General features: G+C 42.8%; 1 protein-coding gene across 2 annotated transcripts in view; it reads left to right on the top strand.

The window, feature by feature from the left end:
- slc1a5 (solute carrier family 1 member 5) overlaps positions 1-20,520 on the top strand; it is a 36,598-nt gene extending 16,078 nt beyond the window's left edge. For both annotated transcript variants that reach the window (XM_069908510.1, XM_069908511.1), the window contains 5 exons: positions 3,326-3,492; positions 8,271-8,504; positions 9,103-9,297; positions 12,455-12,589; positions 14,532-20,520. In XM_069908510.1, the coding sequence (XP_069764611.1) occupies positions 3,326-3,492; positions 8,271-8,504; positions 9,103-9,297; positions 12,455-12,589; positions 14,532-14,757 (957 nt within the window). In that variant the 3' untranslated portion in view covers positions 14,758-20,520. The remainder of the gene's footprint in view (positions 1-3,325; positions 3,493-8,270; positions 8,505-9,102; positions 9,298-12,454; positions 12,590-14,531) is intronic.
- Positions 20,521-20,836: the final 316 nt, after the last annotated feature.

Raw genomic sequence — 20,836 nt, 5'->3', positions numbered from 1 at the left:
GCCCACTTGACTGACACCCTGTAACGAGTGGTGTTCTGCAGGGGTCGGTATTGGGGCTGCCGCTGTTTACAATTTATATTAGTGATTTGGGTTGTGGTATAAATGGTTTTGTGGCCAAATTTGCGGATGACATCAAGATAGACGGCGGAGTAGGAAGTGTGGTAGAAACCGTAAAGTTGTAGAAGGATACAGACAGATTAGGAGACTGGACAAAATTATGGCAGATGAGATTTAACATAGAGAAATGTACAGCAGTGGAAACAAACAGGCAAAATACTATTTGGATGAGGTTAAAATTCAGATCTCGGATGTGCAAATGTCCTCGTGCAGGGAAACCTAGAAGTTAATGACCAGGTGATATGGATGGTGAAGAATATCGTGGATGGCGCACATGAAAATTTTTCGGTTGCCTGAGACACACTGTTACAATAACTAATACACCTACATTAAGAATACACAGCTCAAAAGACAAAAGACAGTGCAAAATATAAAGTAATTTGAAAAAATCATCAGTAATGTTGTATTTAATGATGTAAAGTTCACTTTAATCGGGTAATTCCTGTAATTTACCAAATTTAAATTCAATCCTGGTCGCTGGTGCCATATCAGCTTTGCGCTAGCCGCTACGCTAACTCTACCACTGTCATGATTAACCCCCCCCTCCCTCAAATTTACAGATAAAGCCTCACTAATATACCTAATACCTAATAAAGACTCTTACTGGGCAGGGACAGGGAGACGCCTGGGCAGAATTGCCGCAGCGGCATCAGCCAGCTCTTCCATCCTGGATGCCGCCATTTTTATTCAAACAGCTGCTGTGGACAGGGCACGATCAGGGCACTCCGCTGGCTGAGCGGAGGAGTTGTGTGCTGCTTCGGAGAGCATTTACAATTTTAAACTTATTTTTTTTTTTTGGCCAGTTGTTTGGGTTTCCGGTTGATTGTATTTCCTGAAAGAGGTTCAATGCTATGACGCTTAAGGACTTGATGGGTTTGTCTACTTGTTCCTATAAAGGCCAATTTTAATTCTCGATGCATTTAAGACCATCACACTTCGACCCCACACCCTACCAACTCCATCTACACTTCGCACGCCTCGGAAAACAGCCAACATCAAACAATGATCCTCCTGTCAGAAAAACCATACATGTGTTTCAAGAACCATTTCTTTCCCACTGTTATCAGGCTCCTGAGTTAACCTCATACTGGTATAATTATGTTGCTGTGCTCATTCTAGTGATCTCTCTCTCTCTCCCCTTGCACTCCTTATTGTGTTTTTACTGCTGTACTATGTAATGGATCAACTCGCTGGACTGCTCGCAATTAAACTTTCTTAGTATGCCTCATTACACCTGTCAATGAAGCTGACTTAGAGCAAAGCACAGTACTGGCCCTTCAGCCTCAATGTGCTGATCGATATATTTCTACCAAAAAATTTACTAAACCCTCCCTACCCTGTATTCCTCTATTTTACTTTCATCCATGTGCTTGTCTAAGAATCTCTTAAATATGCTAATGTTTCAGCCTCCGCCACCATTCAGGCAAGGCATTCCAAGCACCCACAACTCTGTGTTTAAAAAAAAAACTTACCCCTGATGTCTCTCCTAAATCTTCCTCCCTTCACTTTACAGATATCCCCTGGTGTTTGCTATTCCTGCCCTGGGGAAAGGGCACTGGCTGTCAACCCTATATACTTGTAGATCTCTATTAAGTCTCCTCTCACCCTTCTTCACTCCAACGAGAAAAGTTCTAGCTCTGCTAACCTTGCCTCATGAGACTTAATTAACAATCCAGTCAATGTCCTGGTAAATCTCCCCTGCACCCTCCACAGCTTCCACATCCTTTGTATAATGAGGTGACCAGAACTGAACACAAATATGGTCTCAGCAGAGACTTGTAGAGTTGCAACATGACCTCTTGACTCTTGAACTCAATCCCCTGACTAATGAAGTCCAGCTTCCCATAGGCCTTCTTAAATATCTGCACAGCAACCTTGAGAGATGCTTGGTCCCCAAATTCCTTCTGTTCCTCCATACTATTAAGTTTCCAACCATTACAGGTATATCCTCATACTTATCCGGATTGAGCTTCATCTGTCACTTCTCCACCCGACTCTGCATCCTGTCTTTATCTTTTGGTAACCTTCAGAACCATCCACAATCTTACTGACCCATCCTTCCGCCTCTTCATCTAAATCATTTATAAAAATCAGAAAGAGCAAGGTGTCCCAGAATAGACTTCTGCAGAATTCCACTAGTCAATGTTCATCCCTCATTGTATTGACTGAGGAGGCAGTTAGGAGTGAATCAAATTAGTAAACCAAATCAAAGTCACGTGGTATGAGAGGAGATCTTATAGAAACATATCAACTTATGGCAGGCAAAGATAAGATAGTGGTAGGTAAGTTGTTCACTTTGGTGGGGGATACTAGAACTAGGGGACATAGCCTCAAGGTCCAAGATAGTAGGAGGAACTGCTTTTCCCAGAGGGTGGTGAATCTGTTGGATTCGCTGCAAATTGAAGCAGTGGAGACGACCTCAGTGAATATATTTAAGACAAGGTTGGATAGATTTTTACAAAGTAGGGGAATTAAGGATATGGGGAAAAAGGCAGATAGGTGGAGAAGAGCCCATTATCAGATAAGATGTTGAATGGCGGACCAGGCTCGATGGGCCGGGTGGCCAACTCTGCTTCTATTTATGTTCTTATGTCACGGAGCGGCCAGAGTGGGAAAGCATGGCAGATTTCATTCCTTGAAGGACAGCAGTGAACCAGGTGGATTTTGACAACAACCTGGTAATTTCATGGTTGCCAAGGATGAGATTGGCCTTTTCAATTAAATTCCAAATTGATTTCACGTTTTGATTTCAATGTCCCCATCTGCTACTTGACATTTCAGCTTATGCTTGAGTCAGTTGTCAGGAACTTCGGTTACTAATCCAGTGCGATGACTGTTACACGACTCCATCCCCTAGAGCCAACATCACGTCTTGTGTATGGATATTTAACAAAAATGCATATGTATATGCTAGTCTAGGTGTCATCTGTAATACTCCAAAACTGTATGATTTCCTGTTATGGCAAAAACAACATCATCCTCTTGTGTGATCAACAGCCCAAAATCCATAAAATACAGGAAGTGAAATCTTCATTGTCCAGTGTGATTTGACTGGTATTGGTTTGCTGTTTATGGGAGTTTGCTGTGCAGAAATTGGCTACCATGTTTCTTTTGTAAGAAGCTGTTTGGGAATTCTTGAGGATGTGAATGAGGAAGAAATACAATACTTCTTTTATATTTTATTTTACTTGTCTCTGCATCATTCCAGATCCCTGTACCGAGCAACGTGGATGGAATGAACATCCTGGGATTGGTTGTCTTTGCCATCGTCTTTGGAATAGCCCTCCGGAAACTTGGGGCAGAGGGGGAGAACCTGATAAATTTCTTCACCTCCTTCAATGAGGCCACCATGATCCTGGTCTCATGGATCATGTGGTAAGTGGCTTGCTTGGGTTCCTTCAAGTGTTTCTGTGCAGGACTTTCCTGCCACCAGCTCACTGTATAAGAATAGAAGTAGGCGCTATTGAACCTTTTCTGTTGAATTGACTGCCTAAACTGTGATCTAACTCTCTATATCCAATGACCTCTTAGTCTTGAGTACAGGTGAGGAATAGAATGGGCCTCAGTGCTAGCCAATCAGACTGTTAACGTATCTGTGCCATTTTCCCACCTCCTCCATGTTCTACCTTTTTCCATTTGTGGGCCAGATGCAATGTCAGTCGTTGAACGGCTGGGGGATGGTGGCGGCGGTGCTGGACGGGAGAGGTGGATAAATTTGGATCACAGGCCGAGCACAGCCAGTGGGCCACCACTATTCTATCATATTCAGGATTTACTCTTAGCATGGCCTTTGGACATTTAAATACTTTGTTTTGTCCAAACACAAGTACATTATTCCCTGAAAGTGGCGACACAGGTAGGATGGTTAAAAAGGCATTTGGCACAATTGGCAATCACATGATATTGTGATTCCAATATTTGCTGAAGGTTTGTTCTTGGAGGAAGGGTGCGGCAGGGCAAAATTACATTCAGTTTTTGGCTTTGCTGCATTTTGAAGAAACAGGCCTGGACTAAAGTCAAGTTTATTGTTCTTATTGCACAAGAACAAGCGATGAAACGGCATTCTCCAGTCCTCGACGCAAAACATTGAAACACACGACCAGACATCGCACAGATATAGAGACAGAGGCAGGACAGGCATTTTATCTATAAAAATGAATAAATAAATATTGTTTTGTGCAAATGGGAGTCTCGGATGGTGTGAATGAGAGTCCAGCATTCTGTATGGCTAGGGGTCCCATGTAGGGCCAGACTTGGTAATGGTCTCATGTCGGCTCAGACTTGGTAAGAGTGATAAGTATAAAAAGGAGCCTTTGATCAACAACTTGTACTGTATCTACTGTATATTCCTAACACTCCTCAAATCGTCTGAACAAAACATTTTTGTTTGCTCAAATGTTTACCTATCTTATTGAGTTATGCTACTCATCTTCACCACTTCCACCTTCTCAAATGGTGGTCAGCATAAATGGCTATAAAGTGCCCCACTTGCACGCCTGCCTCTTGGAACCATAGCGCCACAGAACAAACACGACGGAAACAGAGACCTCACTCCATGCTGATTTATTATTTTGCCTCACCCTACTGATCTGCACCTGGTCCATAGCCCTCTAAATTCACGAATCGAACCAAATTTTTCTTAAATGTCAAAATGGAGGCCCCCCCCCCCGCCGCCCCATTCACCACGTTCGTGGGCAGCTCATTCCACACTCTCACCACTGAAGACATTCCCCTGAACATCCCACCTTTTGCTCTCTCCTCACCAAACCTCAGAGGAAAAAGCCTGCTTGCATTTGTACCCCTTACAATGTTGTATCCCTCTCAAATCTTTTCGTGCTCCAGGGAATAAAGCCCTGCATTCTGAATGGGTAGGGGTAGACTTGGTAAGGGTCACATGTTGTCCCAGACTTAGTAAGTGACAAGAAAAAAAAGGAGCCTTTGACCCAATAACTAGTACTTGTATCTCTACTCCTAACATACCACAGATCGTTTGAGCAAAATATTTGTTTTCGCTCAAATGTTTACATATCTTATCAAGTTGTGCTATTTATCTTAACCAGTACAAGTGGTAATGAGTTCCACCTTCTCACCACTCTCTGAATTTCCTGTTGGATTTATGGCTGATTATCTTGTATTTATAGCTCCTGGTTCTACTCGTGGGATAAGCTGTGATATTTATTCTCTCAAATAGCCAAGGTTTATGTGTCGAGATAAACAGCCCATGTTGCAATTATGTCGGTTTTCATTCAAAACAAATGATCCTTTAAAAAAAAATTATTCTATCATTCTTAATGGTTTGGTCTCTGTGGCCCGGTTTTCCGGGACTACCAACATATTCTGTGTACCCGTTCCTCAGGACTGGTTTTATAGCCAATCACCAGCTGGTCTGTACTGGAGTTTCTACTGTAAAAGCTTACTCATTGACTCAGCCCAGATATATATATATGAAAGGTTAGAAATGGCCAGAGTCCAAAAAAGTTAAAGCAAATCCTTTGAAGCAGATATAGATAACTTGTAGTTAAGATAAGGAAGTAATAATCCAGAGTTTTAATGATGATTAGAAGTTAAAATCCCACGACATTAAAATAAATGAACAGTCGGACACACCTTGCATTGCCACCAAAATCGATTAATGGATTTTGAGGGAAATTCGCTCAGATTAGACCATATGTCCAGATGATCGGAGCAATAACTTGATTGGTGCTGGAAATGACCAATCAAGGGGTCATTTGGGGATGGTCATTAGCTCCAGTCGTCCAAATCCTGTGAAACACGAAACCCGCTGTGATTGTAGTAAAAAAGCAGATAAATGCTGAAGAAACTCAGCCAGTGCCTCAGCGCCCATAGGAGGTAAAGATATTTTGGGCCAGAGCCCTTCAAGGTATGAGCAAAAAGCAGGCAGGCACCTGAATAAAGACTGAGGAATGGCAGGGGGAGGAGTCTGGACCAACAAAAGGTGTTAAATGGATATGAAAAGAGGAGAGGTGAGAATTGATTTTGTCTCTGTGAAAGGATACGGAGGGAAGGGAAGAGAGAGAGAGAGAGCTGGAGGAAAGGCAAGAGGCACCTTGCTGTTTTTGCTTACATTTTTCTGTCTTTATTCAGATGTCCTCCTGTTTTTGTTTACTTCTTCCCCACCCACTTATTCCCCTTGTCGCCTTTCCCCCAGCTCTGTTTCTCGCTTCCCTTTTCCCTCTGTCTCCTTTCTCAGAGCTAAAGTCAATCCAATTAACACCTTTTGTTGATCTCACTCCACCCCCTGACAGGCTTCAGTCTTTATTCAGGTGCCTTCCTGTTTTTTGCTCATACCTTGAAAAAGAGCACAGGACTGAAATGTCAGTAATATATCTTTGCAGGTACTCCCTGATATGTGTCCGTGATCTCTGTTGGTGCAGCCCCTGAGCACCCTGCGTTCTCTACTGGGCTCTAATATCTGTCTGACCATCAGAAAGTTGAGAAACAGAATCAGAAAAAATGGGACAAGGAGTTAAAATGCGGTGAACCTTCTCAACATGGCGGCCACCAAGGCCAGCTCTCACGAGAGGTTGCCCACCAGCCAACATGGTGGCTATCAAGGCCAGCTCTCGCGATGGGTTTGACACCAGTCAACATGGTGGCCACCATAGATAAGCCTGATTTTTCACCTTAACCGCATAAGTTTTAGAGGTTGTATGTGCGGCTGGACATAGGTCGCATAGGTTGCAAGTCGGGGAGTAGCTCTACTTCCTCTGGACACTGCAAGACTGGTTGATTTCCTCCACAAAATCTGTGAATATAAAATCAACAGTTGGCAGTCAGCCAATTTTTCCCAACATAGGGGAGTTTAAAACTCAAAAGGCATTGGTTTTAAGTGAAAAAGGATAGAACTCAGGGGTTCCTGAATAGCAACTTTTTCACATGGAGGGTAGTGAGTATGGGATGCCCAAGGAAGTATTATTAGAGACAAATGATTACAACAAAATAAATCTGAAAGTTTCCCCACTGAGGTTATAATGGCTGATTTCTAATTGCAGGGTTCAATCCTTCACTTTTTATATAAGTAAGTATAACATTGGAAAATAAGTCTGATTAGGCAAGGTTAGCAGAGCTAGGACTTTTCTCTTTGGAGTGAAGAAGGAGGAGAGGAGACTACAGAGGTGTAAAAGATTAAGAGAGATAATAGATAAGGTTGACAGCCAGTGCCTTTTTCCCAGGGTGGGAGTAGCAAACACCAGAGGACATGTCTACAAAGTGAAGAGAGGAAAGTTTAGAGGAGACCTCAGAGATGTGTTTTTTTTTTACACAGAGTTGTGCGTACCAGGAATGACTTGCCAGGGATGGTGGTACAGCCTAGAACAATAGGGGCTATAGACAACACTTTCCTGGTTCTAATATATCCTAACTTTAAGTATCATCTTCCAAAAGCATGAGCTACGATATTCTGAATTTCAATCTCTTTAATATAAATATAAAATCAAACTCTGTGGCTGCTGTTCTATGTAGTTTTAATTTGTTATTAAAATGAATAAACATTTCACACTAAGACTTTAATAACCATGAATAACAAAGCCTTTACTGTATAATAAAGATGCACAAACTTTAAAGTGATTCAAAAGATATAGAAAAACAAATTTAAAGGGACCAAAAAGTATTTAAAGAGAAACTGAAAATATTTAGAGAGCCAAAAAATTCAAAGAAAGATTTTCTCGTGCTCTCGCTTCCTCTACATGTCGTACAATAATGAGCAAGTCGTTAATCTGGGCATATCTTATAACATCTTACATCGTAGTCACTATGGTGACATGACAAACAATAGTTCTCTTAAAGAGATAGGCATAAAATTAACTGAGTCAAAAAGCACAGGGTTTTAACCTTTTACAGGGGCATTTAAGAGAATCTTCGACAGGCACCTGGATGAAAGAAAAATAGAGGGTTGCGAGGTAGGAAGGGGATAGTTTTTATTTCGGATAGGAATCTGCACAACATCAAGGACTGAAGGGCCTGTACTGTCTGTAACATTCTACGTGTAAGACACTTAGACAGATACATGGATAAGAAATGTTTAGAGGATATAGGGAAATACGACTCGTTAGGCGTAAATGAGTTGGGTTGAAGGGACTGTTTCCGTCCAGTTTTGGAAACTGCCTCATTAATGCATTGTTTCTTCTCATTAGGTATGCACCTCTCGGTATCATGTTCCTGGTAGCTGGCAAGATTGTGGAGATGGAAAATGTCTTGTTGCTGTTCACCAGCCTTGGGAAATACATCTGCTGCTGTATAGTGGGGCACATTATTCATGGGTTAATCGTGCTGCCCTTGATCTACTTCATCTTTACCCGGAAGAATCCTTACAGCTTCTTGTGGGGCATCTTCACAGCCCTGGCCACTGCTTTTGGAACTGCATCGAGGTAGGTTGGAGAGGAGCTAACCACAACAGAGTAGAAAAGCAGGCCTAATAGTGCACAGGACCATCTCACAAACAGCTTTTCTTTCTTGTTGTTGGGTGCCATTGGGGATCCCCCCCATGACTCCTCCAACCTCAGCGTCACTAGTCTCCACGCAATATAAGCAGCGTTATGTCAGAGGGAGGGGGAAGTGTGGCATATGGTAGAAGTCGGCACCATCACCACCAGCCCCGCTGAGCGAGTTTTCAAACGGCAGATTGCACCCCCTTTCCCCCACTGCGGTTACCCTAATGGCCCCCTCCCCTGATTAGACTTATTCTGATGCCAACCCTGGTGGGGTATCAACATTGTCCAGGGTCTATTGGGTCCACGAGATTTGGTGTGGCAAAAGACTGCACCTTTGATTGTGCCATGGGCCCTGTTGCTGCATTGCCCGTAACTTCAAACCACTGCAACACACAAACCCTCTCGTTGAGCGGTGGGAGAACTTACTCGATGGTTATACTAAACTAAAATTGATATGCCCTATTAATAGAACATTTGCTCTTAATTTTTTTTCTCCTCTCTCATTTACACCTCTCTTTCACCCTCTCATCCTCAGCTCTGCCACGTTGCCCCTCATGATGAAGTGTGTGGAAGAAAATAACGGCGTGAGCAAGCAGATCAGCCGTTTTATTCTGCCCATTGGTGCTACGGTGAACATGGACGGTGCAGCCCTCTTCCAGTGTGTGGCTGCGGTGTTTATAGCCCAGCTCAACAATGTGTCTCTTGACTTTGTGCAGGTTATCACCATACTGTGAGGAACATTCACTTTTTACAGTATTTTACGGAATGAGTTGTATCAGAATTTAAATGTGTTCAATGGAAGCAGATTCTACATTTAAATATTTAAATTTACATTTTCAATTTAGCCCAGTGGTTCTCAACCTTTTTCTTTCCATCTCATTTAAGTATTCCCTGTGCCAGATGCACTCTGTGATTGGTATGTGGGTGGAAAAAAAAACCAATGTTTTAATCGTACCTAATGAACTCGTTATGTGCACGGTTTCAGAACTCCAAAGGAAATTTTTCTCAAACAAAATATTTCAGCAACACGAGAGCAGTGATTCTCAATCTTCCCTTCCCACCCACATCCCACTTTAAGCAATCCCTGACCAATCACAGAACACCGATGACCTAGGGATCACTTAAAGTGGGATGTGAGTGGAAACAAAAAGGTTGAGAACCACTGATTTAGACAAAAAGCGGCCCACGAGCCCATGCCGCCTAATTAACCTACACCACCGCCACTCGTTTTTGAAGGGTGAAGGAAACCGGAGCGCTCGGAGGAAGCCCACATGTACCAAGGGGAGGCTTCTTACAGGCAGAACCACAGTAGCCGGCCCTGCAACAGCGTCATGCTAACCACTATGTTAAACCATGATGCCCAATAATAACTTTCAAAGGGAAACTGGACAAGGAAGCGGTGGGGGAAGAGCAGAGTAAAGGGATTAATCAGCCCTCTCAGAAATACAACACATCCTCAATGAATCGAATGGGCTCTTTCTGTGCAGTGTGATTCCACAGTGAGGACTTCTGTGGAATCGAACCTTGCAGGAATCATGGTGACATATTAGAGATAGCAGATGCTGCATAGTGGAGCTGAACGCATTCTTCTGGAGGGTGGGTCGAGCAGCATCAATGGAATTTTTTTATAAATGACAAAATTTCAGGCCAAAACCCTTCACCAAAGGGTGATACAGCGTTCATATTCAAAACGCCAACCATTCCTTTTCTCTCACGGAGGCTGTTCGACCTGCTGAGTTCCAGCAGATTGTCTATTTTTTTCACACATTAACCTTGGATAGACAACTTGGTCAGTGTGGATAAGTTTGTTTCCATTCTATGGCATTATCCTGTTGTTAATCAACTGAGATAACCATGGAGCAAGACAACCCAGATGACCAGATTTAGTAGCAATATTAAGTAAGAGAGAAGTAAGTATTTTTGAGAGAACTTGGATATGTATTGCATCCAAATGTTAGTATCATCAGGGCGACACGGTTTACGAGGCAGTTAGTGAAACACCTGTTACAGTGACTGAGACCGGGGTTCGAATTGCTGCAGTTTGTACATTCTCCCCGTGTCTGCGTGACTTTCCTCCAGGTGCTCCTGTTTTCTCCCACCATTTAAAATGTCATGGGGTTGTCGGTTAATTGGGCGGCACAGGCTCATGGGCCAAAAGGGCCTGTTACCGTGCTGTATGAATGCCTGAATTAAAATTTGAAAAAATGTAAATTTTAAATTTAAATCAACCACTCTTTGCCGGAGGATCAGACCATATTCATCCATTAGAAATCGGTTCCAAAACTTGATTCTGTTACCATCAGGTTCAAAAGTGACAGTGTTATCCACTGGGCCACAGGCATTTTTCCTGGTCCAGTGTGGAGGTTTATTCAGCCCATCACATTCATGATAGCTTCTTGAAAAGGCAACTGCCGTGGGTTGAGAATTGGGAAGGTGGCGGCAACTCTCTATGCATTATGAGAGAATATGGGGAGGTGGGGGCCACAGAAACTGAGCCTGAACTGAGCTTGTACATCTGCAGACTGGGGAAATACCGAGATGCTGGAGGAACTTGGCCGGTCTTTTCAGCATCCGTAGGAGACAAAGATAGATAATGTTTTCAAGGAAAAATCAGAAAACACAGAAGTAGGATATTGTCAGAAAGTCCTCCCTCAGCACCATTTAAGGCCCAAAACAGACCTTCCAAGTGAAGCAACATTTGACTTGTGAATCTGCAGGGATTATCTATTCCATCCAGTGCTCCTGCTTTTGCTGTCTCTATACATCTGAGAGACCGGACACAGACTGGGAGATTGGTTTATTGAGCCCTTCAGCTCTGTCCGCCACAATGGCGGGGATCTCCCAGTGGCCACACATTTCAATTCTCTATCCCATTCCCTTGCTGACATATCTGTCCATTGGCGGACGGAGACCACACGTAAATTGGATGAACAACATCTTCTGACTGGGCACCCTCCAACCGGATGGCAGTAACGTCGACCTCTGGCTTTCATTAACCCACCCCCTTCTTCCCCTGTCATCTCTCCATTCCCTGTCTCCTTTTGCACAGACATGATCAATTCTACCTAGTCCCTTATCACCACCTTTTGTTGGTCTGGATTCCTCCCCCATTGCTTGAATTCTGAGACTTTCTGATAGATCCTTCTGCCTTTCTGTTTTTTCCTTGAAGAAGGGCTCAGGCCCAGAACGTCGGCGACGTATTTTTGTCTCCTATAGATGCTGAAAGGACCGGCTGAGACCCTCCTCCAGCATCTTGGTGTTTTTATTATTTCCCCAGTCTGCAGATGTCCAAGCTCCAGCATTCAGTGTGTTCACAGTACACCTGATCCAGTCTCATCAATGTACTTGCAATAGTAGGACTTCCTTGTATTGAATTTCTCTCATAGTAAGGTGAACATAATAAGCAAGCCCAGAGCCCATTATTAACATCATGCAAGCTCTCACCATTACAAAATATAGTTTTGCGTAATACAGTGGATAACCTCACATTTGTTTCCACATTATATTTACTGCCATGCTCTCAGCTCTTCACTTAGATAGCAAATATACTTTCTCCTGAAGTCTGTAAGGCGCGTGTACGTTCACAATCGTGTGTGTTTCCTCTGAGTGCTCCAGTTTCCTCCCACTTTCCAAACACGTGCAGGGTTAGTAGGTTGATTGGTCACAAGGGTGTAATTGGGCAGGATAAGGCTCGTGGGCCAGAAGGGTCTGTTACCATGCTGTGCCTCTAAATTAAAACCACAACCTCCCCCTGCCGAGCACAAAGCCATGCCCTTATTTTTTTCATTTTGTGGCAATACAATGTCTCGTGTGGCATAGAGGCCTTGCTCATCCTGGATCTGGGGTCTTGGCATTCTAATGTTGGCGGTGTCTGGTTTTTTGAACAGGGTGACTGCCACTGCTTCGAGTGTAGGTGCTGCTGGCATTCCCGCGGGAGGAGTCCTGACGCTCGCCATCATCTTGGAGGCAGTGGGATTGCGCACCAGTGAGATCTCACTGATCCTTGCTGTCGACTGGCTTGTGTGAGTAGAACTTGTCTTGTCAAAGAAGTGTTTTGATGTAGTTTGTTTATCCAGGCATTAACATCCCATCTTCAAAAACTTACCCGTCAGATTGTCCAGATTGTATAGAGGCTTGCAAAGGTATCTCATTAGACATGATAAAGCCAAAGGGCACAGTAGAACAAGCCAATCAGTCCTATTCTCCCACATTTTCCCCACAGCTCAGCAAATATGTTCCCTTGTGCCCGTCCAGTTCCACTCTGAAACCCTATTCAGTTTCAGCCACCCTAAGTTCTTAAGTAATCAGTGGTTTAAAAAAAAATCTTCTTTTGTCTGAACTTTAATATAGTTTTCTCCTGTCCCTGAATCATCTGCTCATGGGAACTTCCTCCATCTACGAACTCTCTATATCATACGTAATTCAAATCTCCTCTTTACTGCAGAATAACTGCAGCTTCTCCTGCCTTGCCCTGTAGCAGTAAATTAAATGTTTTAATTTGGACACCCAGCCATTTCAGCCCAAGAGTCTGTGCCGCCCAATTTACACCCAATTAACCTACAAACCACGTTACGTTTTGAACGATGGGAGGAAACTCCTTCCTCCTGGAGCCATTTGGGCAAACTTTTTCTGCACCCTCTCTTGGAGAGCAACTTTTTTCCCCTGGAGTCCAATGAAGCTGATTTGATCCAGTTCTCCACTCATGTCGATCAAGTTCAGTCATAATTTAGCTGCTTTTGTAGTTTCTGTCATATTTATGAGTCCTTGGATCATCTGATCAACTGATCTCTCCACATCCATTCCAATATTCAAAGATTTATAGATATATAGTAAAATCCCTGGTATCCAGAATTCAAAGAAACGGCAGCCTCAAGCAATAGACAAAAAAATTGAGGAAAATAAATTTAAAAAATTAAAACAAATAAGAATAAAATAGCAGGTAAAAAGTACACAAGTTTAAAATTGTAAGTAATACATTTGGTGAAGATGGGAGCATATATTCACCCAGTGGAGGGTCTTGGTCGGGCTTTGCTCCTAGCAGCTAATTGATAAGTTGCGTGAAACAGCATTGGCGTCGCCGAGGATGAAGAGATGGTTGTTGCCACTTGCCGTTGGGGTGACACTCTTAAAGTGTCTCCTTAGACCTGCTTAGTAAGAGGTTTTATCTGTAAACTTGGGGGAAGGGGGGTTAATTAGCTATAATGTTATTGTTCGTCATTCAGGCAGCTCCATGGACAGGGAGGAACCTGCAGATGCAGAGACGGTTAAATGTTTTCTAAGAATGTGACTGAAAATAAAGTAAAATGCTTTAAAGTTTATATATTCATGCAAGCAAATTGTGTTCTGTGTAAATACAGTATAATATTTCTGTCTTCGAAACTGTTTATTCTTAAGGCAGGTGTATTAGTTGGGCTTTGTAAGTGTAAGTCTCAAGCAACTGGAAAACACACTTCACTAGAACCTACCAATCCCCATAGGTGCTGGATACCAGGGGTTTTACTGTATAAAGCGTGACTCCTCTGTTCTTGCACTGCAATATTGAGGAAATGCAAGAATTAATTTCTGCACAGCGACCTCTGAGAATTTCCAATATAATAATCAGATAATCTAATAGAGACCAGGACTATGGGAAGAATGTTATTTTAACATGGTCTCTCGTCTTACCTTCTTTCTGCTCCCTCCCTACTTCACATTTTTCTCTCTCTCTTCCTGTTCTCCACTCCCCAATTTACTGTCCCAACCAACAAACTTTTCTTTCCACTCTCTTTCTTTTTGCCATTGCTCTTTTCCCCGACTCTTTGCCCTTTCTCAATCTCGTTCCGTCCCACCCCACCATTCGATGGGCAGCAGGAAGACGCGGGGGCTGAGGTGGGAGCGGGTGGGCACTGCTGTCAGGGCTGCATCACCTATGGGTCGCCACGGCATGACTGACATATGTGTTTACCTCTAAATGTATCGTTGCAGAGATCGTACCTGCACAGTCATCAACGTGGAAGGTGATGCTTACGGAGCTGGTCTCCTGCAATCTTACTCCGACAAGCAGAAAGGCAAGGATGAACTCACTGAGGTGAAAACGGAAGGAGTGTCAGCAGTGAAGTCTGATGAAGAAGGGGCTCCCCTCATCAAGAAAGATGTGAAAGTATCCCTCGAAGGCTGCAACAGCTCTCAGGAGAAGGAATCAATGATGTGAAGCTCTGCTGTGTGGATCAGAGTTTCTATACCTGGACAAATACTTGAGAACATCATGCTAAGGAAATGCAATGGATTCCCCAACCCCAGAGATACAGAAATGGGTGAATAAGGGTTTTGAGAACCCTGTGATAACATGCAACATTATCTCCCCTTTGCTGCTTCTCCCTATCCCTCAGCCTAGAAACTATTTTCATTGCAAGCTTTGAAACTTCAACCATCGCCAGTGAGGATTCTAATAATGCATCTAACTTGGCATCCCTTGGTATTCACGCAATGGACTTGAAGACAGGCCTCCAAAAACCAATACAGGTGTATAGTGTGTCTAGTCAGCCTGTAGTATGTTTAAGCTGCCCTCAGTGTAACCAATGGCCTTATATCCTGGTTTTCCAAGGAGCTCGCTTTCTCGTACAATGTCTATCACTATAGATGTGCTGGGGCTAGCTGTTGCGGGTATGTGAAATCCTTATAACTTATTGGTGAAGGGAGAGAGTGAAATGGGGAGGGACAGGCTTTAATAGATTTAATACCCTGAACAAATTAGAACTGTTGCTGCCATTAAATACTCAGCGGTCAGACACCATCTGCAGACTTCTCTTGGAGTATTGGAAAAGCCAATGAAGTAGAGGCTGGAAACCTGAGATAGAAACAACCAATTTAAAAAAAAAAAATTAGTTCAGGCAGCATTTTTGGAGAGAGACAGAGTTAATATTTCAGGTTGATGCCCTTGTGTCAGAAATATTCACCCAGTTTTTCTCCAAAAATGCTGCCTGCCCTTAATTTTAAAATGTATTTAGACATACAATAAGGTTGCAGGACCTTTCGGCTCACGCGCCGCCCAGTTCCACCCAATTAACCTACGACCCCAATACGTATTGAATGGTGGGAGGAAACTGGCGCTGTAACAGCGTTGTCCAAGTGCTACGCAAGCTGTGCCACTCCATGGCAGATTCTGATTTTTATCTCGGATTTCCGCCATGTGCTGTATTTGCTTTTCAGATAGTCAAAGAGAAGACTACCTCCCACTCTTTAACTTTCAGCTTAGTCAGGGAGTGGGAGAGGATGAAAATTTGGGGAGGCGGTGAAGATATTAATATCTTTAGTGTTGTTTTTCAAAGCATCTCTTATTGAATTTGGCAGTTGAAATCACTAACAACACAGTATCCTGCTCTCTATCTAAAGCTCAGTTTGACATAAGTTCCTGAGATTAGGTAGCAGCTTTCACTTGTGATCCCCTTCTGACACTAGAGCACAAAATCCAGGTTGAGATTCTGGAATGCAATATTATCTCACATTAACACTTATTCAATCCACAGCTTCCTTTTCCATTCTGTTCCTCATACCTCTTCCTGAATCGCCAATGGTATCTTGTTAACATGCTAGCGATGTTGGGTATTTTCCCACCTTTTGAGAGGACAAAAAGGCTTGAGCCTTTTAGCAGCCTCCTTCCTCTTCCATAGGGGGCTTTTTTTGGTCCATTGAATCTGTGCCTTCTCTCGGGGGCAATATTGTCAATTACATTCCCCTACTTTTTTCCCTGAGAGACAGTTTTTCAGATCGGATCTCCAACTGCTCTCTTAAGTAGACATCCCATGTCTTTTTTTGGAGCAACATGTCAAAGAATCTTGACCCCTGTTTATCCATCCCTCAACATCACGTAAAGACCGATGATCCCACATTAACCCCATATGTTTGGACCTGTGAATCGAGATGGGTTAAAAATGTTGCTTCCTGGTGGTTATTTACTCTCCAGGACTGCCTGGAATGACTTAGTTGAACCAAAGATATTGTAGCAACCAAGATGAAGGAGTCAAATGAACTAATGGGATTTTTGAGCAAAAATTAAATCAGCTTGTTAGGCAGTGTCCATGGAGGGAAATTAAAAATTATAGTTTCAGGTCAAAACCCTGCTTCAGGTCTGGCTCCAGTCATTTTCCCAAAAAATTTTTTGTTGGCAGTCCTGAAGCAGGGCTTCAACCCAAAACACTGTGACATGCCTATTTCCATCCAAGGATGCTGCAGGAACCGTTAAGTTTTTCCTGCAGTCTATTCTTGGCTTTAGATTCCAAGCATCTGCAATCTCTAGTGTCTCCATTGGGATCTTTCAATTTTTTACTCCCTTGGTTTTCATTGACCTAATTACGAAGGTGGTGAGAGATCGAGGGAAGGGCCTGATTTGGTGGAGGCCCAGTGACACAGCTCCTGCTTCATAGTTTTAATTACCCAAATTCAGACCTGACCACCAGTGCTACCTGTATGGAGTTTGCACATTCTCCCTGTGACGGCCTGTGTTTCCTCCCACGTACTGATCTGAAGGTTCACAAGATATAGGAGCATTGGCCCATCAGGATTAATTGGCTGCTCTAATGCATGGATGAGTGGTAGGATCTGGAGAGGTTGTTGAGAATTTAGAGAGAATAAAATAGGAATGAATGTTTCAAGATTCGAGTTATCCTTATACAATAAAGACAGTATTACATAAAATTTGCTTTAGTCTGCCATAAAACAGACAGATTTGCCATCGGCAGAAATTGCCTGAAGTGCCTCTTGAAGTCCGAGAAAGAGAAGCAAAAGAGAATTCCCTCCTCAGTCACTGAGTGGATTTGCTTCCGCAGCCACACAGAGCCCAGTCCAAACCGTCAGCACCCCGAGCTCCAGATCTGAACCCCCAACGTGATCAGGAAGCCTTCAGCACCCTCTCGCATCCCAGTTCCCCTTCAGCCAGTCTCCAGCAGTCCGCTGTCTGAGACTCTATTACTAGCAACCCGGACAGAGCTAAAATTTTCCAGGCCGAGGCTTCAAAATTTTTCCTTGAGGTGATGGGTAAATCGAAATGGCAGATAAATGGTAGAAAACTCAGAGATGTTTGCTGGAACCTAAAGAGGAAGGGTTATGCCGGGCATTAACCTTTCTTACTCAAAAGGGACTGACCCCTTCATTTTCACTGTTTTCTATTTTAGGTGGGGAGGAGGGCACAAATGTCTTTCTTCCCTTGAAGGAAACCTCCACACTTTTCAAAATCCAGTCTTCCTTTTCACAGTACCATCTCTCTCATCCAGTTTCCAAAATCTCCAGTGGTACCTCAGCGGGACCTTCAATGTTAGTGATCCAGATGTAGGGAATTCCCCCCCCCCCCCCCACATTCTGAGAACAGTCGGAGTGAGTCTTTTTGCAGCCTCCCTCATCTAATAGAACCCACCAGGAGAGAGAAAAATTGAGCTATATTTAACAAGGTAATTATATAACATTGCAAAAGAGGAGCCTGTCAATGGGTGGGCATTGTATATATTGTAGAACTACTAAATATTTACTTCTACTTGTAAATTATATTAGATAATAAGAAAATGAAATCACACTTATCAAATAGATTTCCTGGGTTGAATAGGTCGTCACAGTTAGTGTAACGCAGTTACAGCGCCAGCGACCCAGGTTCGAATCGGTAAGGAGTTTGTGCGTTCTCCCAGTCTCCTGCGTATGATTTCTCTGGGTGCTCCCATTCTTCAAAACGTACAGGGTGAGGGGGGGGGGGGTGGGGCGCTTGCAGGTTAATTGGATGCAATTGGACGGCACGGGCTTGTACCAGGCTCTGTCTAAATTAAAAGCAGAGCAGCTTAAGTTCCCAGCCCTAAGGGGCATTTTTATTCTGCCAAACCTTTATGCTGCCTCTCATTTCTCCGAACTGTTTCTTCAGTTACTTTCTCTTTAGCTCTGCAGTTTGTCCCCTTATTATTATTATTATTGACTATTTCAAGTGGTGAACATTTCAAACTTCATAAAACTAGCATCCAGTCATGAGGACATTTAGCACTACTGATGGATATAGATCTGATATTATATTTTGTTGGTGCATAGGACTGATGGGTCTCTGCCTCCGTCATATAATAATCACATTAATGTAGATGTGGGATTGAGTTTTGGGAATATGGATCATTATCTGTGTAAAACTGGTGTTTCTTATTCTGTGGAGGTGTACAGTGGGTACTGATTTGTTGGGTACATGTCTGTCACTCATGGTGAAGAAAAGGTACCTAAATTGAGAACACACTACTTCCTGCCAGTGAAATGATGGGATGGTTCCTCTAAGATGTTGCTGTATCTTCTAGCGAGAAGGAGTCAGATTCCTTCATGGATATTCATCACCTGTAGCCTTTTAGTCAAAATTTTTGGAATTTCAACACTGGGACCACTGTATAAACTCAACTGAAAATATCAGAATTTATTGTCATGGACAAGTGAAGGAATTTGGTGTTTTGCGGCAGCGTCGTAGGGCAAACTTTCATATTATCACCATCTTACAGCATTATGATTTAAAAAAAATATAGTAAGGCAGTGTCTTTGGTTCATTAATTATTCAGGAATCTGATGGCAACGAGGGACTATCTGTCCTCAATGATTATCAACGCACCCCAAGGATGCGATGATAATCAGTGAGGAGGAGACGTTGTGACCAATTCGTACTGACTGTGGTCTTCCGATGAGAAAGTCAAGGATCCAGTTGCGGGGGGAGACAGAGACCTTGAGTTTCCGCACATTGATATAAAGGTGTATAACACAGTCAGCCAAACACAAAAGTGTTCAGAGGCTCTTCTCTCTCCTGAGTGCCGACATGAAGTCAGCATTATTCAGGAGAGAATTGATGGGTGAAAAGTTGTGAAGGAAGCATCAGGTAGAGCAGTACAGCACAGTACAGGACCTTTGGCTTACAATGTTATGCGGACCCTTAAACCCTGCCTCCACTTTAAATTCCTCCATATGCTTGTCGAGTTGAAATTCACCAATGTACTTCCCTCCACCACTGACCATGTCAGAGAGATAAACTGTTCTGTAGCTACTAAGATAGCAGGAGGTAAAGGAAGAATGGAACAAAGGAGGAATGTCTGCGATGGGGTGATGGAGGCAATGAGTGAGTTAAGAGACAATAAGGCAAAGAAATGGTCTTTGGACAAGAAAAAAACTTGACAGTGGAGGAGGTATATAAAACTAATCAGCAATCAAACGTTGAAAGATAAAAGAGTGGTGGAATTTAATTTGTGTTGAAATCATTGTTGAGTTCCAAGGATGGAAAAGTTTTTTCTTAATTAATTTAAGCATTAGCGAGAACAGGAGGGCAAAATCTGAAGTGAATGGCTACTGGTCTTATTGGTGACTCTTGGCCCAGGTTTCATGCTGTTCAAATTTATCCTCTTTGAAATTTGTTGAGCCTGGGTACGTTTGTTGCTTTTAAGCCTCGGATACATCCATGATATTCTTTGCTACATGAGTGAATTTTTTAAACATCAATTGAGCACTTTGCTGAATAATATGAGGCCTCAAAATATGGGGAAGTCACATTAGTCGAGTGTTGAGGCCTAAAATGGCAGGGACTCAGCCTACTCTTTCAGGAGGTGAATATCTTCACAGTTTGGCCAAATAATGATATTCAGTGCTTTAACATCCTGGGTCTTTTTTTTAATACACAGTTCTTTTTCTGACATTGTAATTCCGAGACTTGGACCTTGTGTTTTGTATATATCTATGTCATTACCTAACAGGAATGTGTCATATGATGTTGACTGAAGTGATGGTCATGATTGTACTTTTGCGTGTGTGTGTGCGTTAAATTCAGATGGGGTCTAATTATGCAGTTGTTTTCTCTTCATTATCAAAGTTCAAAATGGTGAGGTGTGAAGAGAAGATTAGCAGTGTTACGTTTATTTTGAAAAATTAAATCTCATCAAAAATGTTGATAATAAATACATCTCTGTCGATCGAAGTAAGTGGAAAAGTAGTTTCTTGCTTTATTTTTTTATAAAGTGTGACGGGCCCAGAGGACCCCAAAACCCAGCAGCAATAGAAATTCACCAAGACAAATGGTTACTTTAACAAATGTTACTTTTAATTTTACTATTACCATTAACTAACAACCCCCTTCTAATTCTAAGCCCACGTGTAATGTATGTGTATAAGTTCAGAAAAGTTATTTGATTCACAGTCCAATCTCACTCCTCCAGGTCTCTCTCTCTCTCTTTCTCTCTCTCTTTCTCTCTCTCTTTCTCTCTCTCTCTTTCTCTCTCTCTTTCTCTCTCTCTTTCTCTCTCTCT

Source organism: Narcine bancroftii, chromosome 13 (assembly GCF_036971445.1).
Source record: "Narcine bancroftii isolate sNarBan1 chromosome 13, sNarBan1.hap1, whole genome shotgun sequence".
Lineage (NCBI taxonomy): Eukaryota > Metazoa > Chordata > Chondrichthyes > Torpediniformes > Narcinidae > Narcine > Narcine bancroftii.
Note: the sequence above shows the minus strand (reverse complement) of the source record. Positions and strands in the feature narration are given on the sequence as shown.